General features: G+C 33.9%; 1 protein-coding gene across 2 annotated transcripts in view; it reads left to right on the top strand.

The window, feature by feature from the left end:
- LOC106881031 (catenin alpha) overlaps positions 1–20,982 on the top strand; it is an 80,390-nt gene extending 59,408 nt beyond the window's left edge. The window contains exons 13-21 of one of the 2 annotated variants that reach the window (XM_014931229.3): positions 1,929–2,129; positions 3,571–3,719; positions 5,762–5,822; positions 7,910–8,135; positions 9,532–9,637; positions 10,670–10,804; positions 12,680–12,772; positions 15,529–15,549; positions 17,945–20,982. In XM_014931229.3, coding sequence (XP_014786715.1) covers positions 1,929–2,129; positions 3,571–3,719; positions 5,762–5,822; positions 7,910–8,135; positions 9,532–9,637; positions 10,670–10,804; positions 12,680–12,772; positions 15,529–15,549; positions 17,945–18,103 — 1,151 coding nt within the window. In that variant the 3' untranslated portion in view covers positions 18,104–20,982. The remainder of the gene's footprint in view (positions 1–1,928; positions 2,130–3,570; positions 3,720–5,761; positions 5,823–7,909; positions 8,136–9,531; positions 9,638–10,669; positions 10,805–12,679; positions 12,773–15,528; positions 15,550–17,944) is intronic. The other variant, XM_052975868.2, reaches the window with a different exon arrangement.
- The last annotated feature ends 6,010 nt before the right edge of the window (positions 20,983–26,992 follow it).

Raw genomic sequence — 26,992 nt, 5'->3', positions numbered from 1 at the left:
ATGTTCAGTTTGGAACTTTTATTTTATCTATTAATGATGGATGGAATAAAGATGGGCAATGAGAATGTTTCAGAGGTTTACACTATTGGTGGGGAAAGATTGGAGTTTTGATATTTCATATATGATCTCAGTGTTTTGTTAATTTCTGTTAAAATGTTGGAGTAAAGTGGATGCTTGAGCATCAGTACATAGGTTCTTTCTTATTGTTGTTGTTTAACTTCAGGTCAGCCTTGATCAATTAGGCCTGTGATCAAATGCATTCTATCTGTGACCATCTTGTTTTATATTCTGGTTCAGCACAATAAGGACTACCTTATCCAATACATCCTTCCTTTCTTTGTTTGAATATGGTTGTGTAATTTGAGGGAGGCATAGCTGCTATATTCAGTAAGTTGAATTGGCTCATCCAGATTCAGTGTCTGTGTTTTCTGCCAAGATCAACTTTTTCTTTTCTTCTTTCTGGGATTATTAGTTTAAATAATCTGAGTACATTACTTAGGACTCTACCACTACTACCATCACCACCAAAATGCAAAAATCAATGCTAAGTGTAGATGAAATATTGATTTGTTTTGCTAGTAACCAGACATGCATATTTCACTAAATGTAATGTCGGTTTATTACCAAGTGATTGATGTTTAATTATAAAAGATGTAGTATAATTAAAACAGTTTTTAATAGCATTCATATTGGTTAAACAAATGTTGCGAATGGATCATTGCTCATACATCTTTCATTGGTGCTGCTTGTTTTTTTTATTCTTGTTAAGCACAGTCTGTAAACTGGATATTAACTCTTTATTAAAGATCTTAAGCTTTATTATACTTGATTTTAATGACTTAGAGAAGAAAGGTTAATGTCCTTGAGCTTTTGTGAAACTTCTCCGACATGTTTAGGAAGAAGGGAAACAGAAACCAATTTGTAGCTTGCTGAAGCAAGAAGCAGTGGACCTGAGATAAAATTTCTGTCTGATCATAGATTTAATCTGAATGTTTGAAACAGTGGGCTCTGCTAAAGACACCAAAAAGAGCTTGGTGGCCGCATTATTTTGATAGAATTTTGTGGGAGGGGTTTAGTCAGTTATATCAATTCCAATTCTTGACTGGTACTGGAAAACTCTTTACATTGAGATTGCATTCTGCCTCATCCAACTTTACTTTCTATCTCTCCAGAGTCAACAGCATGAAGTAGAAGTCTTTGTACTGGGGTTGATGTAATTGACTCTCACCTGAACAAGTAATGCAATGAAGTTTAGGTGATCAACTAACTGCTTCCCCAAAATTTCTGGTCATTTGCTTCTATTAAAATCTATTATTAAATGCACTGAATTGGCAGAATCATTAGTGCTGTGGACAAATGAGATGAGACTTTAGGAGGATTTGAATTCAGAACATAGAGCCAATTAATGATTCTGTCAATTCTTCTGTGGCTGCTTGAAGAAGAAAGATTAACAGAATTGTTAGTGTCAGACAAAATATTTTGTGGTATTGCTTTTGCAGTACTTATATTCTGGTTTCAAATCATGCCAAGGACAGTTTCGTTTTCCATCACTCTGAGGTTCATAAGATAAAGAACCAGTGAGGTATTGGGGTTAGTGTAATTGAATAATGCCCTTTCTCTAAAAATTGTTGTCCACGTACCTAGATTGAAATCTATTCTAATTACATGAAATAATGTGGTGAGCTGACAGAATCATTAACATGCCAGACAAAATGCAGCCTAGCATTTCATCTTTCTTATATGTTCTGATTTCAAACATCACCAAGGTTGAGTTTGTATTTGGTTCTCTAATTTCAATAAACAGATTACTGGTTGATCACTGGGGTCAATGCAAGCGATTAACCTCTCCCAGCAAAATTTCAGGCCTTGTGCCTATAGTAGAAAGGATTGTTGCAAAATAAAATTCTTATTTTTAATTTCTATTTCAGAAAACCATATCTTAGAAGATGTGAACCAATGTGTTATTGCATTACAAAACAAAGATGCTGATAACTTAGATAGAACAGCTGGTGCCATTCGAGGGCGAGCAGCTCGTGTAACCAATGTTGTAATTGCAGAAATGGACAACTATGAGCCTGGACGTTATGTTGAAAATGTAATGACATATGTTAAATTGTTAAGAGACCAAGGTTAGTTACATTTTACATATATGTACACACATAATACACAAACACACATGTATATAGACTGATACAAGCACATATATGCATACATACACATAAATACACTTGTTTGTGTGTGTGTGTGTGTGTGTATATATATATATATATATATATATATATATATATATATATATATATATATATATATATATATATATATATATCTTTATGTATACATTCAAATACAAATCATTTTCCTGCTTTAATGGACTAGAAGGCCTTCATGATCTGATTCAGTTCTTATTCACACTTACTATCCTCTAAGACTGGTCAGGTATCATATCTCTCTTTTTTTTTTTTTTTTTTTTTTTCCATTTCTGGCATAGTTTCTATGGCTGGATGCCTGTCTTATTGCCAGTCACATTTTAGAGTGTGCTTTAAAAAAGGGAAATAATTCAAGATAACATTTAAGGTACTGAAGTAAACTTTCATTGCCTTAGTTTTTACTTCTTTTTTTTTTTTGTGGTAATTGTTCTTTACCATGAGTAGATCCATTATAAAATTAATGGAAAAGCATTTGTTTCCATGGTTTTTGTTACTATAGATGCTCATTTCCATAGAGTTCACTGTATGTGTATGTATGGCTTCTAAAACACTACCTTTATGTCAAGGTATGTTTTGGTGTATTCAGACAGGTCTTCTATATCACCTCCTTCATGAGCTGCATCTTCAGGCCTGTTTGCATCACTTCATCCCAAATCTTCCTTTGTCTCCTTCTGTAGGTTCCACTAACAGAAGTGCTCAGCAACTCTCATTCTCAATGAGCAACACATGCCTTTATTAGTACAGCTTCTTCTCTTACTACATCTGATTCCTCTTCTACCCCATTTTCCTCTTAGCTCCTGTTTACTCAAGGTTTCATGCATACTAACATTACGCATGTATCAGCATGCTCACTTCATTTCTTTCTAGTTTTCACAAGTCTTTTGTATTCAAAACCAATGTCTGACTACCATGTAACATCTCAATTCTAGCACAAATGTTGCACACGTTGACCTTCACTCTGGAGGAAAAAGCTTTTGTTTCCTGCAATGGTAATAACTCTGAACATTTTCCAACTTGTCCTTACCTTGGTTACTTTATTTTCTGAAGAATCACCTCCCCTGCTAATTATGTCTCATAGATAACAGAAGCTATCAACTATGCCTAGTGAGCCATCCGGGCATTAAAAAAAAATCCAGTACTTCACAATTTTAGCTGGAACAAAAAAATTTAAACAAAAAAAGCAAATAAAATTAGCCAACATAGTACTTGTCTAGAAAATTGTCAGTCTGTCTAATTCTCTAGTGGCTATTCTCATTGCAATCATATTGAATTTTTTTTTTTTAAACATAGTTTTAAATTTTTTTCTTTAATCAAATTTCTGCTTCTCATATTACATTGAACATATTTATGTGTGTCATTGTAGTGATGCCAAATTTTGCTCAGAAAGTTGAAGTAGCTGTGAATTCTCTGAGTTCCTCATCGAAAGAAATTGATGAAAATGAATTCATTGATGCCAGTCGCCTTGTTTATGATGGTGTTCGTGATATTCGGCAGTCTGTATTACTCAGCAGAGTAAGTTTTTTCGCTTATACATCTACAAACACCCTACTATATAATCATTATTATTTTAATGTTCTCTTTTCCATGCTTGCATAGGTCAGACAAAGTTTGTTGAAGCAGATCTTCTGTAGCCAGGTGCTTTTCTTGTAGCCAACTTCAATTATTTCCAGGCAAGGTAATATTTCTCTATAGTCAGACATGTTTATGCAAAGTATTGGAAATGACACTGCTTGTATAGTAGTGACAACCATTTTGCATTTATGATGTCAAGACAAGGAGACACAAACATACATGTATACACACACACACACACACACACACACACACATGAACTTCTTTCACTTTCCAACTACCAAATCCACTCACAAGGTTTTGGGTAAATATCTATCGCCCCAAACCGGCCAAAGTGCCATGCAGTGGGTCTGAACCTGGGACCATCACCACACAACCATGACTGTGTCTAATTCTCAGGTAGAATCTATGATACAGTGTGCGACAAGGCTGTACCTTTTCAATTAAAAGTGCAATCCATCTGATGGACTTCGTAGTCTCTGAATTTTACTCACAAGACATGTTAACCCAAGGCTATATATAAAATGTCATTTGCTCAAAATTCCACATAATGGCATTGAACCTAGGATCTCATGGTTGTGGAAGGAACATTTTAGCTGTTTAGCCATGTACCCTGTAGTCACATATCCAAATGAAATTTGTCACTTCCAATATATAACAGTGGAAACATGTCTGGCTATGAGGAAATATTACCTTACTTGGAAAGCAGTGAGAGTTGGTGACAGGAAGGGCATCTGGTTGTAGAAAACCTGCCTCTGTGTATTCTGTATTACACATGAAAGCATGGAAAAGTGGATGTTAGATTGATGAACAAACGTTGATGTGTGAGTGTGTGTGTGTATATATATGTCTGGCTTTGTGCAAGTGATATCTATCAAATTCACTACTACTGAATGAATGAAAGTAGGTTTCATGCTGGTGACAGTCTATAGAATTGTGTGTGTTTCATCATGAACTTCACATATAAATAAATAGAAATAGAACTTTTAAAACAAATCATTCAAACATCAGAACTAGATGGCAATATAAAAACTTCTGGTTCAGTCCTTTGTTTATCTCAAAAGCATCACTTGGACTGGAAATGATTGGTGACAGTGAAAGTGTCGACCACATTCCTAAAGATGAGGAAATAGTTTGTAAAGCAGACCACATTTCATTTAATAAATTGTATGTGTATGTATGTGTGCATGTGGAGGTGCAGTGGCCCAGTGGTTAGGGCATCAGACTTGCGGTTGTAGGATTGTAGTTTCGACTCCCAGACCGGGTGTTGAATGTTTATTGAACGAAAGCACCTAAAGCTCCACAAGGCTCTGGCAGTGGGTGGTGGCGAACCCTGCTGTACTCTTTCACCACAACTTTCTCTCACTTTTTCTTCCTGTTTCTGTTGTACCTGTATTTCGAAGAGCCAGCCTTATCACACTCTGTGTCACACTGAATCTCCCCTTGAATTACGTTAAGGGTACATGTTTCTGTGGAGTGCTCAGCCACTTGCACGTTAATTTCATTAGCAGGCTGTTCCATTGATCGGATCAACTGGAACCCTTGTCGCCGTTACCAGTGGAGTGCCACCTTTGTGTGAGTGTGTGTATGTGTGTGTGTGTAATGAAAAATGGGTCTTTATCAAAATGTGTGACTCTAATTTGTCACCAGCAGTTGTAGGAACTCTCTGAACTTTGCCTAGGCTGTTCTTATTCTAGCAGCTCCACTTTCAGAGCATCCACCCCTAGGTAACAGAAGCTATCAACTACTTGTAGTTTTTCTCCCTGGAATGTGACAGAAGGTGTTCTTTCACATTTTCAGTGTTTATGGCACCTGAGCATTTGCCACATACAAAAACAATCTTCTCAGAGCACATGATTTACCAGTCTGGCTGTTTAAAATTTGAAAATCTTTCTTCCAGAAAGTTTTTATTTACATCAAAAAAAAAAAAAAAAAGACAAAAATGACAATTCCTTTCATGTCTTTCTTTTACAATCATTTAGAATCCTGAAGAAATCGATTCTGATACTGAAATTGAATTTGAAGATGATACCAAGAGTAAATGTAAGATTTGAAATATTGTTCTATTTTATCTTTTTTTCTTTTTGTGTATGTGTGGTATGTACTTTTTTCTTTTATCAGTCCCTTTATTTCAGTTTTTTTTACTTTAAATGCCAACATATAAGACAACTGAGAGTATAAAACCTGGGAGCTTTGATTAGTCAAGGTCTGTTATGTATCTGTTTGAGTTTGTGCATGCCTAAATAAGGCTTTTGATGGAAATCTGGCAGTTGTTCATGCATGCAAGTCTCCTTCTCTATGCCACCATGTCCAAGAGACAACATGGCTAACACAACTTGGTACTGGCATTGTCACAGGTGTTGTTATCAGTATGCAAAGAGCCAGGGTATATATGGCCAGACATCCTGACATTTTAATGGTTGAATCAATCTACAACATTTGATTGGTATGTTTTATTGACCCCAAAAGGAATGAAAGGTAAATTGACCTTGGCAATATTTGAACTCAATGCACAAAGAGTTGGAATAGATACTGGGAAATATTTTGTCTAATGCACTAACATATCTGCCAATTCACTGCCTTTATATGTCAGTTAGTAAGGCAGGGGTTAGCTTATCACCATTACAAGAATTTTGGTTCACATTTTATACCCGGAGTGCAACTCTCAATTTTGTATTTTTTTTTTAAGTTAAAAGCACATGCTATATACAGACATACATGGTAAAAATGTTTCCTCTAATGCTTTGGCCAGGAGGAAGGGCTTATGCCCTTACTCCTGTGAGATTCAACATGATTGATGTTCTTTAACAACTCAGTTGTTGGCTGCAGGGAAAATGGAGGCAGAGGGGGAATTCCAGTGTGAATATGTTCTAGTTATTACAGAGCTTGGGAGGAAGGAGATGGTCACAATATGGGTTACAAGAGGGGGAGAGCTGAGGATGAGTGAGTAAGGGAGAAGCTAAGTGGAGATTAAAATGAAACTCTGTTTTCTCAGTAAGCTTTTGTTTGCATATGCTTGAGTTCTTTTCTTTATCCCTCTGTTTATTCCAGTTTTTGTTTGTTTTGCAAGATGTTTATGCATATTTTTTTTGTTTGTCTTTTGTTGTTGGATGGTGTTGGTTTGTAATATGATATGACCTTGGTCAGCTCGTATCATACTGGTAACTAAGCAACAAAGAATATGTAGCATTGTTCTTTATTGTGGACATTTCCCTAGAGTTAATACCTGAAATATGTGATGTTCTCTTCATTAAATAGGAAATACAGTGTGAGAGATTTAATCTTTAATGAATTTAATGACTACAAAAGAGTTAGTTGCCTTGTTAGATTTCTGTTTGTTAATATAATTTCATGTGTAGTAGTAATCTTGTTAGCTGTTGCTTTTTTATTTATTTATTTGTTTTTTTTTTTTACAACTAGCTACAGATGGCTTTTTATATAAACTGTAAAATCAATTCTTTGTTCAAATGTTTTATTTTTCTTTAAGATAGGCAGATTGTAAGAAGTTACTTCTTTTGAAGTAGAATACAATTATCAGCATAGAAATATGGGCATTTTATTTTTTGGTTTTGTTTGCTGTAGTTTTTGGTCCAAACTGGAAATAAACGAAAAGCAATAAATAAAACAGTTATCTTTCTAGCGTAGGAAAGACCTTTGGCTACATGTATCCTCAACCTGTTCGATATGGCAACCAAATTTCCCTCAAATCAAGCCGTACCATTTTAAAAAGGGAAATTTGGTTCTGTAGTTTCAAGATATGTCTGAAAATAAAATTGGTTGGTCACAACTGGATTGCCTTTAATCATAGGTTTGCTGCATCTTGGGCTCAGCAACAAGAACAGCAGTCAATGTAACAAGGGAAACTCTGTGGTTGTTTGATCTGCTGGAAATAACAACCAATATCTTGTAAAAGGACTAGGTTATGTAATCCAAGACACTGTTAAACAGACAGGATGGTCACAGTTGTGATGCTTCCACTCTTAAGCCTGCTTTATCAACATTGACCTTTAGTAAACAAAGAACTTATGCTTTCAGACATGGATTAGGTTATTGCATTGTGCCAAAAACATTTTAATTTTGTTTGGTTTAATTTAACTTTTGTTTTTTTTTTTAATTCACGCATTTTATAGCAAGTTTCATAACAGAACAAGATTATAACAGCAAGAGTGACCGAGCTATAATGAGGGATCTTCCAGAGGCTGAAAGACTCAAAATTCAACAACAGGTAGATGACTTCCGTAAAGCAAAAGCAAAATTAGACCGAGAAGTAGCAAAATGGGATGACAGTGGCAATGATATTATTGTTCTTGCTAAACAGATGTGTATGATTATGATGGAAATGACAGATTTTACCAGGTAAGTCTTTTTCCAAGTGCCAATTAAACAAAACATTTTTTTCTTGTTTGTAATTTCATTTTGCAATCATCTTTTAATAAGTCTTAATGAAATGGTCAAAAGTTTTTAGTAGGAAAAGTTTTAGTAGGTTTAGTTAAACAGATGAAAAGAGGCATTCAGGGAGCTTCAGAGGGATGCAGTTTTCTGGAGAAAATATTATAATGATAGGAAAAATCTGAAAATGTCAAACATGCCAGATAAGGAATAGGGAGTAATTCAAATCTTTCTCACTTTCTCTCTCGCTTTCTCTCTCTCTCTCTCGCTCTCCCACTTTCTCTCTCTCGCTCTCCCACTTTCTCTCTCTCGCTCTCTCTCTCTCTCTCTCTCTCTCTCTCTCTCTCTCTATCTCTCTCTCTCTCTCTCTCTCTCTCTCTCTCTCTCTCCCTCCCTCCCTCCCTCCCTCCCTCTCTCACTCTCTCCCGCTCTCTCTCCCGCTCTCTCTCACTCTCTCTCGCTCTCTCTCACGCTCTCTCTCACTCTCTCTCGCTCTCTCTCTCACTCTCTCTCTCTCTCTCTCTCCCGCTCGCTCACTCTCTCCCTCCCTCTCTTCCTCTCCATCTCTCTCTTCCTCTCTGTTGAATATATGAAAATAGTACATATATATATATATATACCCTTAATTATAATTTTACTAATGATTATTACCTATGAGGTTTTTATTCCCATGCTGGCCACCTGATCGGTATTTTAAATAACGATCTTATCTATATATATATATATTTATTTATATATTTATATTTATGTGTATATATATATATATATATATATATATATATTTATGTGTGTGTGTATGCATGTATATATGTGAGAAAATATTCACTTTAATAGTGAAAGTAATAAACTGAAGGTATCTCACATCACAATAGAGATACTATGGTTTCTCTTTTGACACTTAATACTGAAATAGTGTACGAGATGAGAAATTGCTCTGGGCTCATATTAGGCAAGAAGTTGAATGTTTTTTTGCCCATAACCTTGCATGGACCCTAAGTAAGGAATGTGTAAAATTTGAATGAAATTGGTTGGGTAGTTCTCGAGTTTTTTGTAGGCTTCTTACATAAACCTACCTAATCAGTTGAGCTCCATGGAGCCTACGGATTTTTGTCACATGGGGCCGCATCAAATAATAATATATAACAATATTTATATATGTTCATATATAGTAGTAATAGGGATTCCAAAAAAATCACACAGCCAATTGCATGGCTAATAAGAATAATTGATAGGGGTTAGGGTAAACTTTAGCATCACACAGGAAAATGTATATAAATGAAACAAAAAAAAAAATATATATAATGAACCATGGCTGCATGTAATAAAGTAAATGGAATTAACATTCTCATTAAATGATACCTAGGGGGCGTGGACCATTGAAAAGCACAATGGATGTTATTAATGCTGCCAAGAAAATTTCCGAAGCTGGAACACAAATGGATAAAATGGCAAAAACTATTGCAGATCAGGTATTGTATTTTGAAATAAATTTTTTTGTATCTTTTTTTTTTTTTGTTTGCTTCTTTCTTTATAATGTAATTCTTGTGTGAATTTTGTTACTATTATAGGTTGAATGCTGTCACCATTAAACCTCTTCATATTGTGGTGTGGTGTTGGATGTGGCATGTTGTGTTGCACTGAATGTTGTTTAGTCCCTACTTAGAGGCCTCTGATTAAATGCACTCTGATTGTGACAGTCCTCTTTTTTCATGCGTGTATTGAACCTGACATTTCCAGTATTCAATACTCATATTTCAATAGTGATAGGATGTAATTTGAAGGAATTTGGCAATTATTGCTTGCAAATTGAATAACCATTAGAGCCTCCTTTGCTTTTGTAATCTGTTTTGTTGAGCTGATGTTGTTGTCTAACCCTTATCAAGCAGACATATGATCAAAGACCTGCTTGCCATGACCATCCTGTCTTTTTCGTGTGTGTGTGTGTGTGTGTGTGTGTGTGTGTGTGTGTGTGGAACCTAAGACAGCATTTTTAAAATATGGACAGTCTGAATCTACCAATTCTCTTTATAATTTCCAAATAATGTTTTAATACATTTATGGAAAAAAGTCAATTGACAGCCTTCACACTTCTTCACATAATCCTGAACTTTATATGTGAAATGCCAGTGACATGCTGCATGTCCATCAACAATATTAGCAGAGAGACTATATGTCTTACCACTGTACGGCTGTCTAAGTAGATGGAATGGGGTAGGAATTAAAATTGTTTTGTTGTATAATCATATCAATTCCATTATGCAGAAGACGGAATCAAGAAAAAATTTGTAAAAATTCATAAAAATAAAAAAAAAGTTACGAGGGGTGCTTACATAATTCCGCTAAGTTTCACTTCCACTAGTGAAAGCTATACATATCTTTCAGACAGCTCCATACCAATTTAACTTTATGCAGCATTTGCTGTTTATGTATGCATATGAAATATAGAGTTTATTCTCTAGTCTACAGTTGTTTTGCTTTCTAATTTCTCCACATTTTTTTAGTGTCCAGACTCTGTATCCAAGAAAGATCTTCTGGCATATCTCCAGCAAATTGCATTATATTGCCATCAATTAAATATAACCAGTAAAGTGAAAGCTGATGTACAAAGTGCTAGTGGTGAATTGATCGTGTCTGGGGTAAGTTAATTTATGTATCTTATTTAATTTCTATTTTTCTTAATTCAAATAAGTAGATGGAATGTGACTGAAATGATTAAGAAGTTAAATTTGAAACCATGAGTACCTGAGTTCAATATCACTGCATAACATCTTCAGTAAATGTCATTTTTGGTAATATCAGTGATTGGATGCAGTGATGAAACTGCATAGAAGCTTAAGTGGATTGTGTCTGTGATTCAAAAGGTACTGCCATATCACTTTGTCATGTTAATTCTATCCTAGAATTATGTTGAGTGTGTGTATATCTGGAATGCTCAGTCCCTTAAACATTAATTCAGTTGACTGAACAACTCGATCATCATTGCTGAATGATGGAGATCCACCATATAGATATATCCCAGTGCTGTGATGATAAAGTACTGAATTTCACTGACTGATACTAATTTAGGTTTCAAGCTACATTGCTACTGAGTACAACCCTTGTAATATGTATGCCTTTCAGTATAGCTGGAAGAATTTTTAAAAGAAAAAGGTGAGTGGATATGGTATTGAACTCCTAGTTCATAGAATTTTAATTCAAATCTCTTTTCTTTTCTTTTCCCTTTTTTGTGAATTTAGGCAGTGTGTTAAATTCTACCTGCATTAGTTAATGATATTAAGTAGCTACTACTTCCAAATGGTAATATTACCCGAGATAGACTAAGGTCCTATTAATGGGTAGATTTATGTCTAATCTGCTTAATTCCATAAAAGCAGTTCATCATTTCATCCCCTGGGGATTAGCAGATAATATTTACATCTTACAAATCTAGCATGAGAGGTGTTTTTCCATACTTCAGTTCGTGTACAGCTTATATAGAAGTTAGGTTGTAACGTTTTATAACACCTTCATGTAACAAACCATCAAAGGAAGTCGTTGTGGTTGTTTGACCAGCTAGAAATAACAGCCAAATCACCTCATGACACACTCTTAAAGAAAAAGTGTATTTGATTATATGGTCCTGCATTCACCTATAAACAGGGTAGTCATGCCTGAAATTTCATCTGCTGGATGTCAGGTTTGACTTGGGCTAAACAACCTTTAGCTGATGAGCTACTGTGGTAGCCATTATATGGTTGCTCAGCCTTTTAGAAATAGCTAAATACCTTAAAAGTACACCTTACTATCTTAAAGATAAAGGACACATTGGTTAATGAAGTCTTAGATATGCAAAAACATAGAATGGTTATAGATGGAATTTTTATGATAATAGATCTACTCTATCAATGTTGACTTTTACTCAACTATAACAATAATCATCTTCTGTTGGTGAGAATGTACTGAAGTGAAACAAAATCACTGGTATATTTTGCAAATATTTGGGGCAGTAGTTTAATAGTTTAGGATATGTAAGGTAAAAGTCCAGTAAGAAGGGGAGGTTGACTATGTGATTACCTGAATTGTTAGTATTAGATGGTAGAATATCTTTCAGATAACATTCCATCATTAGAAATCAAAATAGACACATTGATTATATTCAAGCTACATTTTTTTCTATGTGAATAAAAATTGGGGTGGTTGATCTGTTCAATTGGGATTAATCTGGGGTTGAACACCAGCAGCGATAGTATATTTTGCTACCATCTGTCCTGTAGTTCGCACATCTTATAAGAAATCAGTCTTCTTGAATTATCATAGATTAATAACTGCAAATAAATTTCAATTTGTAAATGAGGGTTAAAACAGGTTATGGATATTTTTTATCCATCTAACCTAAGAATATATTGAAAAGACTTTCATTATAGTTGGTATTAAAAGTATTTTCATTGGTTAATGTACAGAATGGAAAAAACCAATATTATTGCACTTGTGTCTGTATTGAAATGCATTCTTTTTTTATTATTTTTCATTAGCTTGACAGTGCCACATCCCTTATTCAAGCTGCCAAAAACTTGATGAATTCAGTAGTTTTGACAGTGAAAGCTTGTTATGTTGCTTCAACTAAGGTCAGTATAGTCTCTTTCTTCATTGTGCTTGTTTTAACACCCATAAACCAATTTCTCTTAAGTTTTAATATGAGGGAATTTTAAGATTAAAGCACATTCATAACACATGCAAAGCAGGTGGAATTTACCAAATTACCAAATCAAATGGGTATTCCACGATACTAGTTGTAGGTAGAGTTGGTATATTTTTATGGTAACATTGGGCATAGCCATGTGGTTTTGGCTTCAGACCCATTGTGTGGCACCTTGGACAAATGCCTTCTAGTATAGCTCTGGTCCAACCAGTTCCTTGCTAGTGAATTTGGTAGCTGGAAACTGTGTGGAAGCTAGTCATGTGTGTTTGTCTCTCAACACTGCTTGATAAAATAAGTACTGGGCTGATTTGTTTGACTAAATTCTTCAAGGTGGTGTCTCCCAGTATGCCTGCAGTCCAATGACTTCAAATAAAAGATCGCAATTGGGTTTCCAGGTTTAATCCTTCTGTGTGGTATTTTTAATAAGTGCTTTCTGGTATAGCCTACAGCTGAGCCAAACTTTGCGAGTGACATCTGTTAGATGGAAACTGAACTTTTTGTTGTCCGACTTTAACACCAATACCTGGCTCTTGGGCGCCTTTAGTGAAGTTCACAGAATTGCAAGAATTATGGCTGAGCCTCCAATCTAATGATAAATTTCTTTCAGTGTGCTATCAAACTCAGAGGCCCTGAAAAAAAAAACAAAAAAGCAAACAAAACCCATAAGCACTGTTGCTCCACCCTTGACTAAAATCTGAAAAAGAATTGAAAAAAAGAATATTGTGTTGATAGCCTTCATAATCTCTTCAGTTGTGGTTCATTGTATTGTGCTAACAATATCTATCAGAGAAATATTTACCAGTTTCTGTAATTAGAAACATGTATTTTGCAGAAGCAAGTATAGTTTACTTCAATTAGCAGTAACAGTGCTGTATAACCGATACAAAGCTGTGTGTTTATAAGTTGGAATCCTTTTTTGAGTATAACATAGAAAGATGTGCCAACAAGCAAATTGGCCATACACACACTAGATGAAGATAATTTTCATTGGTGCTGCAAAGGACCAAGTGAATCCCGTTAAATCCTAAAACATTGTTAAATTCAGATCAGATATTGTCGTTTTCTTTTTAAAATGCCTGTAGTACCTATGTAGTTAAACAAATGTGAACCAATAACAGAGCTGTACATGGTCATTTGACCTGATAGAAAAATCAGAAATAGCAGTCAAATCTTCAAATCGCAACCAATGAATTAAAGAGCCCCCCCCCCAAATTTCTAATATAGCTTTAGACACCTCTAAATAGATTGGATGGCTATAGTTGGAATGTCTTTGGTTACAGGTTTAACTCACTCATGTTTGGTCTCGGGTTAAACAGTAATAAATTCAAATGTTACCAGTCATTACATACTTCTTTAGCCATCAGCTATAATTAAAATGCAACAAATGAAAGAAATAAGACTATCAGCAGTTGAATAATTAGCAATATCATCATGATCATCATCGTCATTTAAAGTCTGCTTTCCATGCTGGCATAGGTTGGATGGTTTGACTGAGGACTAGTGAGCCAGAAGGCTGCATCAAGCTCCAATCTGATCTGACAAAGTTTCTACAGCTGGATGCCTTTCCTAACGCCAACCACTCCAAGAGTGTAGTGGGTGCTTTTATGTGCTACCGGCATGAGGGCCAGTCAGGCAGTACTGGCAATGATCACGCTCAAAACGTGTTTTTCATGTGCCACCTGCATGGGACCCAGTCTGGTGGTACTGGCAACGACCACGCTCGAATGTTTTTCACGTACCACCGGCACATATGCCTGTAAGGCGATACTGGCAATGATCATGCTTGAATGGTGCTTTTTACGTGCCACCAGCACAGGAGCCAGTCAGCAGCCCTGACAATGGTCACGCTCAGATGGTGCTTTTAACGTTCTACTGGCATGAATGCCAATCAGGCAGTACTGTCATCAGCCACATCAGTGATTTTGATTTCACTTGCCTCAACAGGTCTTTGCAAGCAAACTTTATTGTCCAATGAATGAAGGGTACTCATAAGTGGGTTGGTTATATACCACTGGCATAAACCACAGGTTATGGTCTCACTTGGCTTGTCAGGTCTTCTCAAGCACAGCATATCTCCAAAGGTCTTGGTCACTAGTCATTGCCTCGGTGAGGCCCAATATGTGTATATCAGCTTGCAATAGTATTTGTTATCCATAAAGCACAAATGTTCAAATTGCTAAAATCATCCCACCAATTTTAAAAGTATATTAGATCTGTAAATATATATATATATATATATATATATATAAAATGTTTTAAAATATGAGATTGTATAGCATACAAAAAATGCTTAATGAAGTAACTAATGAAAGAAGGCCAATGTTCAAAATAAATTGGAATGAGTGCTACATATAACTGTGTCATACTTCTTTTAGCGGTGCAGCTTAAATATTGTGAAGCTGTCTGATGTTCACGTGTGTGTGTGTGTTAATACACACGCACACACATATACAGAATTTCATTTACGTACTTTTTTCTCCCTCTCCATCTCTCAGCTTTCTCTATCTCCCTCTCTTCTTCTCTTGTCTTTTTCACTCTTCCTTGCCATGTCTCTCATCTGTCTTGCTTTCTCTCTCTCTTCTCCTCCCACAAAAGCACCTCTAGATTGTCATGATTCACATAAACCTATCTGCTTCATTCACTTAAATGACTTGTCTAATTTGTTTTTAATTTCTTTCACAGTACAAATGTAGCTCCGTTTATGTAAGTATCAAACCTTTGTTTATATCTGTTTTTGTTGTCACTTGAAAGTTTGCATTATATTGAGTCATTAAAAGTTGATTTCAAGTTTTTAATTAGTTAATGATAATACACTCTTAATTATAGCAATTAATCTAAATAGGTTTGTTTGGATTATGTTATAAAAATATTTGAAGTTTGATAAAATATTGGTTTCTTTTGGATTGATTATTGTCAATTATTCTGAAACTATTGATCCAATCTGAAAATATAATTAACCACATAACATGTTATGCAACTGCTTACTGACCTAAATTTGTTATTTTCAGTATGAATAGCACCAACCATTAAATGCTTTCAAAGGAACTTTTAAGAGAAAACAATCTAGAAAAACCTTTAGTTTATTTTTGTTGTAATGGTTGAGCGAATAGAATGGGGATAGTTAGTGAAGTAAAGAAAATGGGTTCCTATGGAAGCACCATAATAAAAAATATTTTCATTGATGTTTTTGTCCATTTTCCTGATGGAAATTTTGAAATTCCAAAATGAGTTAACCCTATATGCCTATTGTTAATAATTCTTTATGCTTCAAATACTACACTTTTATGCTTGGACAAACTCTAAGGATTCTTTACATTTGAATGTTATTGTATCCAAGCAATAATGAAGAATTGACTTTTAAAAAGTGTGTTTGTTTGTATATATGTATACATATATGTATGAGAGAGAGAATGAATGAATGTGTGTGTGTGTGTGAATGTTATATGTGTTGTGTGTGTTTATGTATATTTACATATATGTATGTGTGTATAATGTTTAAATATATGTAGTAATAAAACTTTTGGAAACAAATCAAAATAATTTATGTCTGCACATTGATGATTTCTGTGCTGTAGTGTTAAGAAAGTGAAGAACATACTCTGCAAACTCATTAATTTTCTACAATGCTCTTCCATCTATCTGGTAGACTTGCAAGGCCCCTCTTCCAAAATTCACTTGTCTGCGACAAAAATACTCCAGTACTATTCTGACCACATATACAGGATTTATATTTTTTCTGTCCAAATGATTTTGAAAACTGCAGAATAGATGATAATGAGATGGAGCAATGTCTGGTGGGTAAGGCATTGTTTCCCATTCAAACTGCTCCATCCTTGTATGTAGCTGAGCATTATCCTGATGGAAGAACACCTTTCGTCTTGAAACCAAAGATGGTCATTTTCCTTCAGGTGCTGACTTAAGCTGCTCGCAGTAGACCTTCTTTGTTATTATTTAGTTTGGATTTAAAAGTTCAAAGTGGACTAAACCTTTCATATTGCACCAAACAAATAACACCTAACGTGGGTGAAGACCTTCTTTAGCATGGAGTGCCAGTGTTTCTCCTTTCCCTACCCATTGTCTTCAGTGCTTAACATTTTTATAGAGAACCCATTTCTCATCACCAGTCACTATTTGGTCCAGAAATGGTTCATTCATGGGACGTAACAGTGAAGAAGAGCACATATTCACTCTCTGCATGCAATTAGACTCAGTAAGTTTGTGAGGAACCCATTGACCCAATTTACTGACTTTTCTGATGGCAAGCAGGTGTTGATGAATAGTTGAATGACCAAATCTAAACTTCTCTGTTCGTTCCTCAACAGTTATGATGAAATTTTGTTCCACCAGCATTTGCAGCACATCCTTGTTGAGCGCTGCAGATCTTCCAGGATAAGGCTCACCTTCTAGGCTGTAGTTTCTGGCTCGGAATTTCTGGAACCACCCTTGACACTGGCTTATGCTTATTGTCTGATCCCCTTATACTGCATTAATATTCCTTGCACTTTCTGTTGCATTGTTGCCTTTATTGAACTCATAAAGCAAAATATGCCAAATATTTGCCTTTGTCACTTCCATTATAGCTTTGAAAAAATAACTGTTAAAATTGAATTGCACTTGTCAAAACTTGTACTAAGAATAAGGACAAAGTAAAATTACTACCTGCTTTTATAGCAAGTTGATGCAGGTAGTTTATCCCACCCCCCTCCTACTTTTAGTTCATACAATTGAAAAACCTGCATTATTTATGGGGTGACCCAATTTATATATATTTATATATATGTGTGAGTGTCTGACTTCATCATCTTCTATGCTGGCATGGGTTTGATAGGTTGACAGAAGCTGCTAAGCTTGAGGACTGCACCAAACTCCACTATGTCTGCTTTGACACGGTTTGTACAACTGGATGCCCTTCTTTATGCCAACCACTTTATAGAGTGAACTGGGTGTTTTTTACATGGCGCCAGTGAAATGAATACTCTTACATTCAAAATTTATTTTTGATTAATATCTTTGTGCATTGATAAACAAGTTTATAAACAAAATATCTAAAAAACTAAAAATGATTAAAAAAAAACCTTTTTTGTTTTTCAATTTTCAGAACTCTGTAGTTTTGTGGAAGATGAAAGCTCCCGAAAAGAAACCTCTAGTACGGAGAGAAGATCCATCTGAACTAAAGGCTATTGTACGCAAAGGTGCTCAGAGGAAGCGCATACAACCTGTCAAAGCTTTGAATGAATTTACAGAATTAAGCATCTAAATTCCCTGTTTGCTGGTTGTAGATGAATTGCAGAAGAAAAAGAAAATGACTGTATTTTAGCAATTATCATCATCATCATCATCATCATCATCATCAAGAAATACATAGTGCTTGGAAATATTACATTGTTTACAAATATATAATTGGTTTTATAGTGTATTAAAAATCAAAATTTGTGAACAACGTATGTATGTATGGATATGTGTGCATGTACACAAGATCGTCTGACTTACTGTCTGATTGATAGTTACAAAGAATTATAAACAATGTTTTTGCCTGAAAAAAAGACATATGTTAAAGGTTCCTGATCAACAAATTTTATTTCAAATATTCTGAAAGTGTTAAACATAGGCATCTGACTATCTTGTTAAACTATAATGAAGTTGTGTTGCATGATGTCATATTGAAAAGTTTCTGACTGTTTGTGTCCTTTTATTAGAATGAAACAGGAGGCCACAAACTGTGTGGAACTGGTTGTTATTTAAGTAATATACCCTTCATCTCTCCAGAGCACAGTTGTAAACTACAGGGGACGAAACCCTAACATGTTTTGGTACTATTGATATTGTTGCAGTTGCCAGAACCATCCAGGATTGTCTGACATATTTGAAATATGGTGTGGTATGATGTGATATTGTAGTGGCTGGGGGAGCTTATTCTCGCATCTGTTCATTAATTCTATAATGCATTCTTAGTTTGGCACAAAGGTTTTTTGAAGTGGTGTCAGAGCCAGTTGAATTTTCTTCAATACATGCCTAATATTTTAACCCCCCAAGTGATAAAAAAAAGACAGTTTTAGCAAGATTTGAATTCTGAATGTGAAGGGACAAAGCTAACAAAATCCTAGATTTCTGTACATTGGGTTTTGTAACCACTTCACATGGGAATACAGAAGAATTTAAAATGGTGCGAAAGATGATTCATACAGTAGAGCACCCGATTAAACAGTTTGTACTATTTAGTTTCATCCCTAGAAGTTTTGAGTTTAAATCTTGCTAACATTAATTTGCTTTCAATTTTTTCAAGGTTGATTAAAAAATTATTAATAATACTAGCTATATACTGGAATTGAATCTTAAAAATTTGACTTTGTGCCTAGTCAAAAGGAATTTGGTATAATGGTAAAAGACATTGTTTCTGTTTTGAAATGGCTTTTCAAGATGCTGTGTAGTTGGTGCCAAAGCAGTAAGGCTCCTTATGCCACAGGCTTCTTGTTGATAAATTAGTATTCGATATCAACTCTTGCACTATGTTGTTAAACAAGACACTTTTATATGATGAAATTATTTAATCCTAAGAATATGACAATTACTAACACTGATTCTGTATTATTAAAGACAAGTACATTTTTATTTTGAAAAATACCAAAAAGGCTTAAAATTAAAAAAAAATCTGAATCTCAACAAAGAAAAGTATATTTATATGTACATCCGTAATGTATGTACATTTGTGTGTGAGTGTGTGCACGTATATATATATATATATATATATATATATATAAAATGTGATGGAGCATGTTCTCACTTGATAGTGAAGTGATAAGATGCTGGTATAATTGCTTTGTAAGCAGCTTGTTCTTACAGAACAATAAGGGAATAGAATCATTTGAATATCCTGGAATAGGATATGAGCCTTTTCTAGAATAGGTTTTGTTACATCCACTAATGCATATGAGAAATGCATAAATGTAACACCATCACATTTTCCCCTCTCTGCTTACAATCTTGTAGTTTCAGCTACACTTATTAATATACTTGAAGGCTTTGTAACAATTACATCCCAGTTTCTCTTAGAGCTAGGCATGAAGAGGACACACTCACATTCCCCTGTCCATTTACACAGTATCTGCTACATTTACTAAAGTACATGTGAAAAGTATGAATGCCACACAATCACATTCCTTCTATTCATACAGTTCAAATGAGTTGGCTACATACAGCAATGTACTTGAGAAAGTGTAACAGCATATGCCATCTCCTTCTGAAGACTTGTATCTATGTAAGAAGTAGGCATATTTTGAGGACGTTTTTTGTTGTTATAATAGATTTGTGATGTTTTTACGATGCCAGGAATTTTCTCCATTTTTTTTCAGTTGCCTGTATTTCACCTCTTATTCACTGAAGATTATTCTATAATTGTGGCTTTGTGACAAGGCACAGACTTCTACAGAAGATATTACTTATTGTCAATTACTTTTTTGATCTGATCTTCAGTTAAAACACCTGCACATATTATGCCTAGATGTTTATGTATGCAAGAATGCATTTACTTAAAAATAAGCAAATATACCTTCACAGGTACATAGACATATATATTTACACAAATACAAATGCACTCAAGGCAATAATGCATACACACTACTTGGTATTGTTTATAACATCAAGTGACTGTCATGAAGTTTTCTGCTGGCGTAAATACTTTTTTTTTTTTTTTACCTCTTTTCTCCACTTGTCATATCTTGTCTAACTTTATTATTACAGTTGCAGTATTCAGATGTGTTAAATATAACTTAATTTTTTTTTTTTTTTTCAAATTTCTGTTTTAAATTTATAGACCCACTCACCAAACCATATTGGGGCTTCTCTGTGTCTCATGGGATTATAAATCTGCACCTGAGAAGTTTCTAAATTGCGGGCCAGGGTAAAATTTTTTATTCTGGAAGATCAACAGCAGTTACCCATGCACACAAATTCCCCTTCTCAGTGCCATTGTTGTCAAAGGGAAAGACAGGGCAAAGCAATTTGACATCACTCTTCACTGGCATTGCTATCATGCAAAGAGCCAGATGGATACTGCTAATTTTTCTAAGAACTCAGTCCATCTGGCCCGACCTGCTCTGGTACTTTATCAGTGTTGAATAGATGAAAGACAAAGTTGACCTCAACAGGATTAAAATTTTTTTTTTTAAGGCAAACTTATTTTGCATCCAAGTGGAGGTGATGTGGGAATAAACTGCACATTGTTTATATGAAAGCATCAACCTTCAAAAAATCAGTAATTTGTAGACAAAATGATTTACTTCCCTTGAAGGTATTAAAATCCCGCTGTGATCAAATTAACCTTTGCCCCCCCCCCCAAAAAAAAAATTTGACTTTCCTCTCTCACTGCATTTGTTCCTGTGTGACACTGTACAAAAAGATTATTTTCAAGGCATTGGTATAGCAGAAATTGCAGTACTAGACTGTGTCAAATAGAATTTATTTGCTTTTTTATATTTTATGTATTTATTTGCATTTAAATCATTGGCTTTTTCTTGGATTTTTGTTTGTATAAAGCTGGCAATAGATACTATGTATATGGTTAATTTGATAGGATATATCCCTTCCCTGCAAATCTATATCTTTGTGCCAATGTGAGAAAGTATTATTAGTGCCTTTTGAGTGGCTGAATGTGTAGTGCACTACTCTTAATATGTTGTACTTAATCTTGGCTCTATATGATACAAGTTCAAATCTCATCAGGATAGACTTTGTTTTTCATCTTCCTGGTATTTAGTTTACAATCCTGTGCTACCCACCCTTAACTGCAACCTGTATTCTCTCCCAAGGTCAGAAATTATTGAAATTCCTACTTTTCATGTGTACAGAATTGATAGAATAAGTACTAATGAAGTGCTTGTTTCTGACTAAACGCTACTCACAAAAGTTCTCATCTTTAAGCTATGTTTGCAATTATTGTTGTTATTATTGATATGTTTTAGGTTTTTAGCTAAAATATTTCACAATATTTGTTTTGAGATTCTTAACAAGAAGCTTATCTTGTGTTAATGATTCCTTCTCCACCATGTATCTTGTCAAGTTGATTGCTACAGTTAGACAAAAACAAAAACAAAAAATATTCTCAATTGTTTTTTGTTTTTAAAATCACTTAGTGATCTTTATCTGACATTGATTATCTCCTTTCCTTTTCAATAGCTCTTACTAGAAGATAAAGTTTGATTGCGAGTTGACAATCTCCGTCTCTTGTTTCACCTTATGTCTTGTGTGTTTGTGTATGTCTTTGTCCCCCCACCCCTTCTGAGTCAGAATTTGGTATAATATATTTTAATGCTTTCAGTCACTGAAATTATTGCTGTCATTATAGTAACCTCAACTGATTCTGCTTTCAATAATCTATGATGTAACAGCAGCTGGTAGAATGAATGTTTATTTTATTTTATTCTTTTAAAAATTTTATTTATGACTTCCTCACCTATATATATTTTTAGGATTGTTCCAAGATTTATAGCATAAAACCTAAATTCTAAAACAGTAAGAAACATATGGTGGTTATAGCTAGCTGATTTTGTAGTAAAGGTCAGCTCTATGATACCATTTAGTTTTTTTTATTTCATTTTGACTCTGCTATTGGTTCTAGCAAAGATCATGATAAAATACTTGTTTTTAACTTTTGGTTAAGATTTGTGGCAGCAAAGTATACATAAACTATGAGGTTAATGTGCTTGAATATTTGCTAATATACATGTCAGGTGCTTAGATCTTATGACAAACAGCTTATATTTCTCCTTATTGTTTAGTGAAAAATTAAGATGCCAAGTCAGTGAAACTGAATAGTTAGTTATATAGCATGGTGTTTGCTTAGAAATCTTTTTTTTTTTTAAGCTTATGTCGTGATGACCATTTTGAAATCAGATTGTTATTAAACGAAACAGCATGTGAACATGACTGTTCAGACCACTTGAAGCAAATGGCTTTCATTTACATGGTCTGCATGCATGAAGTTTAATCTTTTTGGGCTGTTATATTTCTTTGTTTCTCAACAGCTATTGCTCCAATTTGGAATACAAAGAAACAGGAAGCATGTTCTCTGGATGATGCTTTTGATGAAAGTTCCAAGCATGTCTCTGAAACTTATATCTTTTAATCACTAACAAATTGCTTTTCTCTTGTTCATCACACATAAGTGGTTTTGTCAAGTGTCTCTTTACTTATCTATGTTTTATAACAGCCACTTGAGATAATCAAGAATAAACATTTTGAATGTTCACTAAATATTGGCACTTTAAGGTCTGTAGCATTTAAAACCAAGCTTAATCTATTTATTTTAATAGTTCCATAAAAACTGGTAATGGTTTAATTGTTTAGTACAGAATTTATTCAGTTGCTTAGCATATTCTTCCATTCAAACAATGTATTGATTGCATGGCTGGTTTGGCTACCTTTAAATATATTGTTAGAATTCTGCTTAGCTAGTTGTTGTTGGTCTTGATAGACAGACTAATCCTGTAATGTTTAATATATCTTGCATTTCAAATTCTTTTCTGTGAAGAATGTAACAAAGTATAAAATGTGAATGAGCTCTAAGAATGATTTTTTTACATTTGTTGTGTGTATGTGTATGGAGATAGGATGTTAGAAAATTTCATTTTTCCATATCAAATATTTGCCTTATCCTGAAATAAGTTAGAAAGTATTGATATTAATTTTTTTTTCTGTGTTGATTGAAGCATTATAGATTAAAGAATGTAGTACATGCCTACACCTAAATAAAACATTTTACTCAGTTGTTATGGTTACCTCACCTGACTGAAGTTTCTAAGGTTTCTTAGATTCTTGCTATTGGCATACCTTTATAACGATAGAACATATACAGTTGCTCAACACTTTTTATTTGACCAAGCATTATTCCAAAGACCTTGTATGAGATGAGCTATTACTGAACTCAACTATTTTACTTTGTATATTCCAGTGTGAAGGATTTTCATAAAATGTTCTGTAGTTTCTCAGCATCTACATATTTTAAGTATTATTTATAAGGAAAATTGTTTTATTCACATGTTTACATAAACACACATGTGTATGCATGTATGTGTGTGTATATAATAACATAATAAATATATATATTTGTGTCATGTTAATTGGAACACAATACCAGAATTTTCAACTCAAATTGTTAGAGTATCTGCCTAAATGGCATCAAGACTAGCTAGTTTGGCATTGAGTTGTGTTGTAAGAACGAAGTCAAATGATTTCAAAATATTTCATTTGTTTCAAGTTTGCATATTATATAATAGGAATTACAACCATTATGCAAACCTATGCTTTAACTGAGGAAGGTTTATGTAATGGATGCAATTTCATATTTTATATGACACAAACCTGAAACATACTTATTGAATGTTTTTCAAAATATCACTATTTGGTTTGACTTCTTTATTGCAACTATATATATATATATATATATATATATATATATCAGTGTTGATGTCAGAGTATCTGATTTTATAAATCATAATCATACAACTAAAGTAGGGTACATATGACATGTACGTTTCTCTTTTCTAGCCAACCCTTTTAAAAACAACTTATATTAAAATTGGTTTTATTTGCATACCTTGCTTTTGCAGATCTTGTGCTACTAATATATATATATATATATATGTGTGTGTGTATATATATAATAATTTTGTGCACACAATTACTTTAGTCTACCCTAATTAATTTTCCTTCTTTCTATCAAGTTGTATAACATTCAAGAGTAATGTTTTCATGACTTGATAGATGCAAAGTAGCTCTATGGGGTGCTGATGAAATACAGTTTCAGAAGAATCTTTTATCACAGACTCTTGTGTACTTAAGTTGCATTTCTAAAATAGGCTGCTGCTTAAGGTAGTAGTGGAGATCATCTATCTCTGCCTTAGCTGCAATCTTATTCAGTCGATTGAGAAATAATCCCTTTCATGATATGACTGAATATCAATACGAATTTGAACTAGACATTTTAATTTAGTGGTTCTTAACCTGGGCAGTAACCCCCTTCTTGCAGGTTTTGTGAGATGAAAAGAGGGTAGCAAACATCAAGGGGTGCACTAGAGAGTGGAAGTCATTGTTTCTTTCTTAGAAATAACCTGAATACTCAGATTTTAAACACATTAAAAAAATTCTGATTTAAAACATAAATTGGACATTGTGTTATTTGTAAGCAGAAACTTGAATGATAATGTGCCAAGGTCCAATATTATTTTACTACATATGTTCTCATCTTCCTTAGTTGTTTCCAGAAAAGTGTAACATAAAGAGCACTGGTCATGCAAATGTCTAAAGAGTGACACCTACTGAATGAGATAAACTACCGTGCAAAATTAGCTTCTTTGATTAAAACGATCGAGCTTTTTATCTTTGTGTGTGTGTGTGTGTAAAAAGCCATTCCATGATCCATAAAAGGGGCTGCTAAGCCCACAAGGTTGAGAACCACAAATCTAGTTATACATAGGTTCCCTTGTGTGTGTAATATGCACATGCATGCATAAACCCATACAAACACTCATTTTGAGTAGAAGCAGTAAAATTTGAATATTTACTTAGTCTGTAATGCAGAGTTCAAGTCCAGAATTCAATGTTTGCATTGTTTCTAATTAACTGTTCTGACAATGTAGTTGACAGCAATGTTCTCTTAATATTCTTATTTGGAAAGGCAGCAAGCTGTCAGAAATGTTAGCACTTTGGGCGATATGTTTAGCAGTATTTCGTCTGTCTTTACCTTCTGAGTTCAAATTCCTCCAAGGTCGACTTTGCCTTTCATCCTTTCGGGGTTGATAAATTAAGTGTCATTTGCATACTGGGGTCAATCTAATCAACTGGCCCTCTCCCCTAAAATTTCGGGCCTTGTGCCTAGAGTAGAAGAGAATATTATTTGGAGCTGTCATCTTTGCAAAATTAATAATTCTAGAGAAAATTTTCTTGAACAATCTGTCTTCTTCCACTCTCATATAAAACTGGCTTCATGTGTTAATGCTTTTCGTTATGCTCAAACTGTATTGGATCATCATAAGTAGATTATTTTGAAAGTATAACTTCATTTCCACTCCACAGCAAAAATAGCAGTCATCATCATTATCATCATCATCATTCTCAACGTTGTTTTCATTGTGATCCTTCTTCAAAATTTCTGGCCTTGTACCTGTATCATTAACATTGATAATAATAAAAAAAAAAATACCCTATCAATTATCTTTTTCCCCAAGGTGACTGGCTGACAGAATTAGTAGATCATGGGGTTAGTATTTAGTTATGTCCCTGAGCTCAAATCATACAAAAGTTGACATTGCCTTTCATCCTTCCAAGGGGTTGATTAAAATATATATCGGTGAAGATTAGAATGTAGATCATCATTATACTACCCTCCACAAAAAAAAATAAAAATAAAAATAAATAAACAGCAAAACAAAATGGTTTTGTGCTTATGTTAGAAATAGTTTAATTAAAATGGAGCCTATATGGATTTATTCAAGATCTGTGGAGGAGTTTATTTCTATAATATATTAAAGGCATATTTACTTGGGATTAATGTTACTCAAAAGCTTTAAGAATTCACAATTTTACTTCTACATACATACATACATACAAAAATGTATGACTCTTGATAGGGTTTAATATGCAAAATGCATTGTCAGAAACCCCATATCTTTGTTATACTTTCCAGTATGTGTGGGTGTTTTTGTATTTTCATGTGATGAAATTCATTCCATATTTTTTTCTTTTTTTATATGTATAATTGTTACAAATTTAATATTTTACAATATTTTGTCTTTTCTCTAATTTAGTTTTGTCGTATATTAATGAAATAATATTTGACTTTAAAAATAACATTGTATTATTATTTTTTTTTTAACTTTCTTTGCTTTATATTCATTCACACGCAGAGCTAATATTGAATCCTAATAAATGCCAGAATGTAGATTTAGCATTCATCTCTGATGAAAACACTGGGACATGGAAACTCAAAAATCTTAATTTTGATGTGGACAAAAATATAACTGAAAAGAAAATGAAATTCAATAAAATATTTTTTTGCTGTATGAAAATTTTTGATAAATGAAAATCTTATTTTATTGTATAGTCTTTTTTTTTTTCTTGTTTTCTATTTGTCATGAAATCACTGGATATGTAG

The sequence above is a fragment of the Octopus bimaculoides genome, chromosome 2 (assembly GCF_046866305.1).
Source record: "Octopus bimaculoides isolate indiv1 chromosome 2, ASM4686630v1, whole genome shotgun sequence".
Lineage (NCBI taxonomy): Eukaryota > Metazoa > Mollusca > Cephalopoda > Octopoda > Octopodidae > Octopus > Octopus bimaculoides.
The sequence above is the reverse complement of the archived record's forward strand: the minus strand, read 5'-3'. Positions and strand labels throughout refer to the sequence as shown.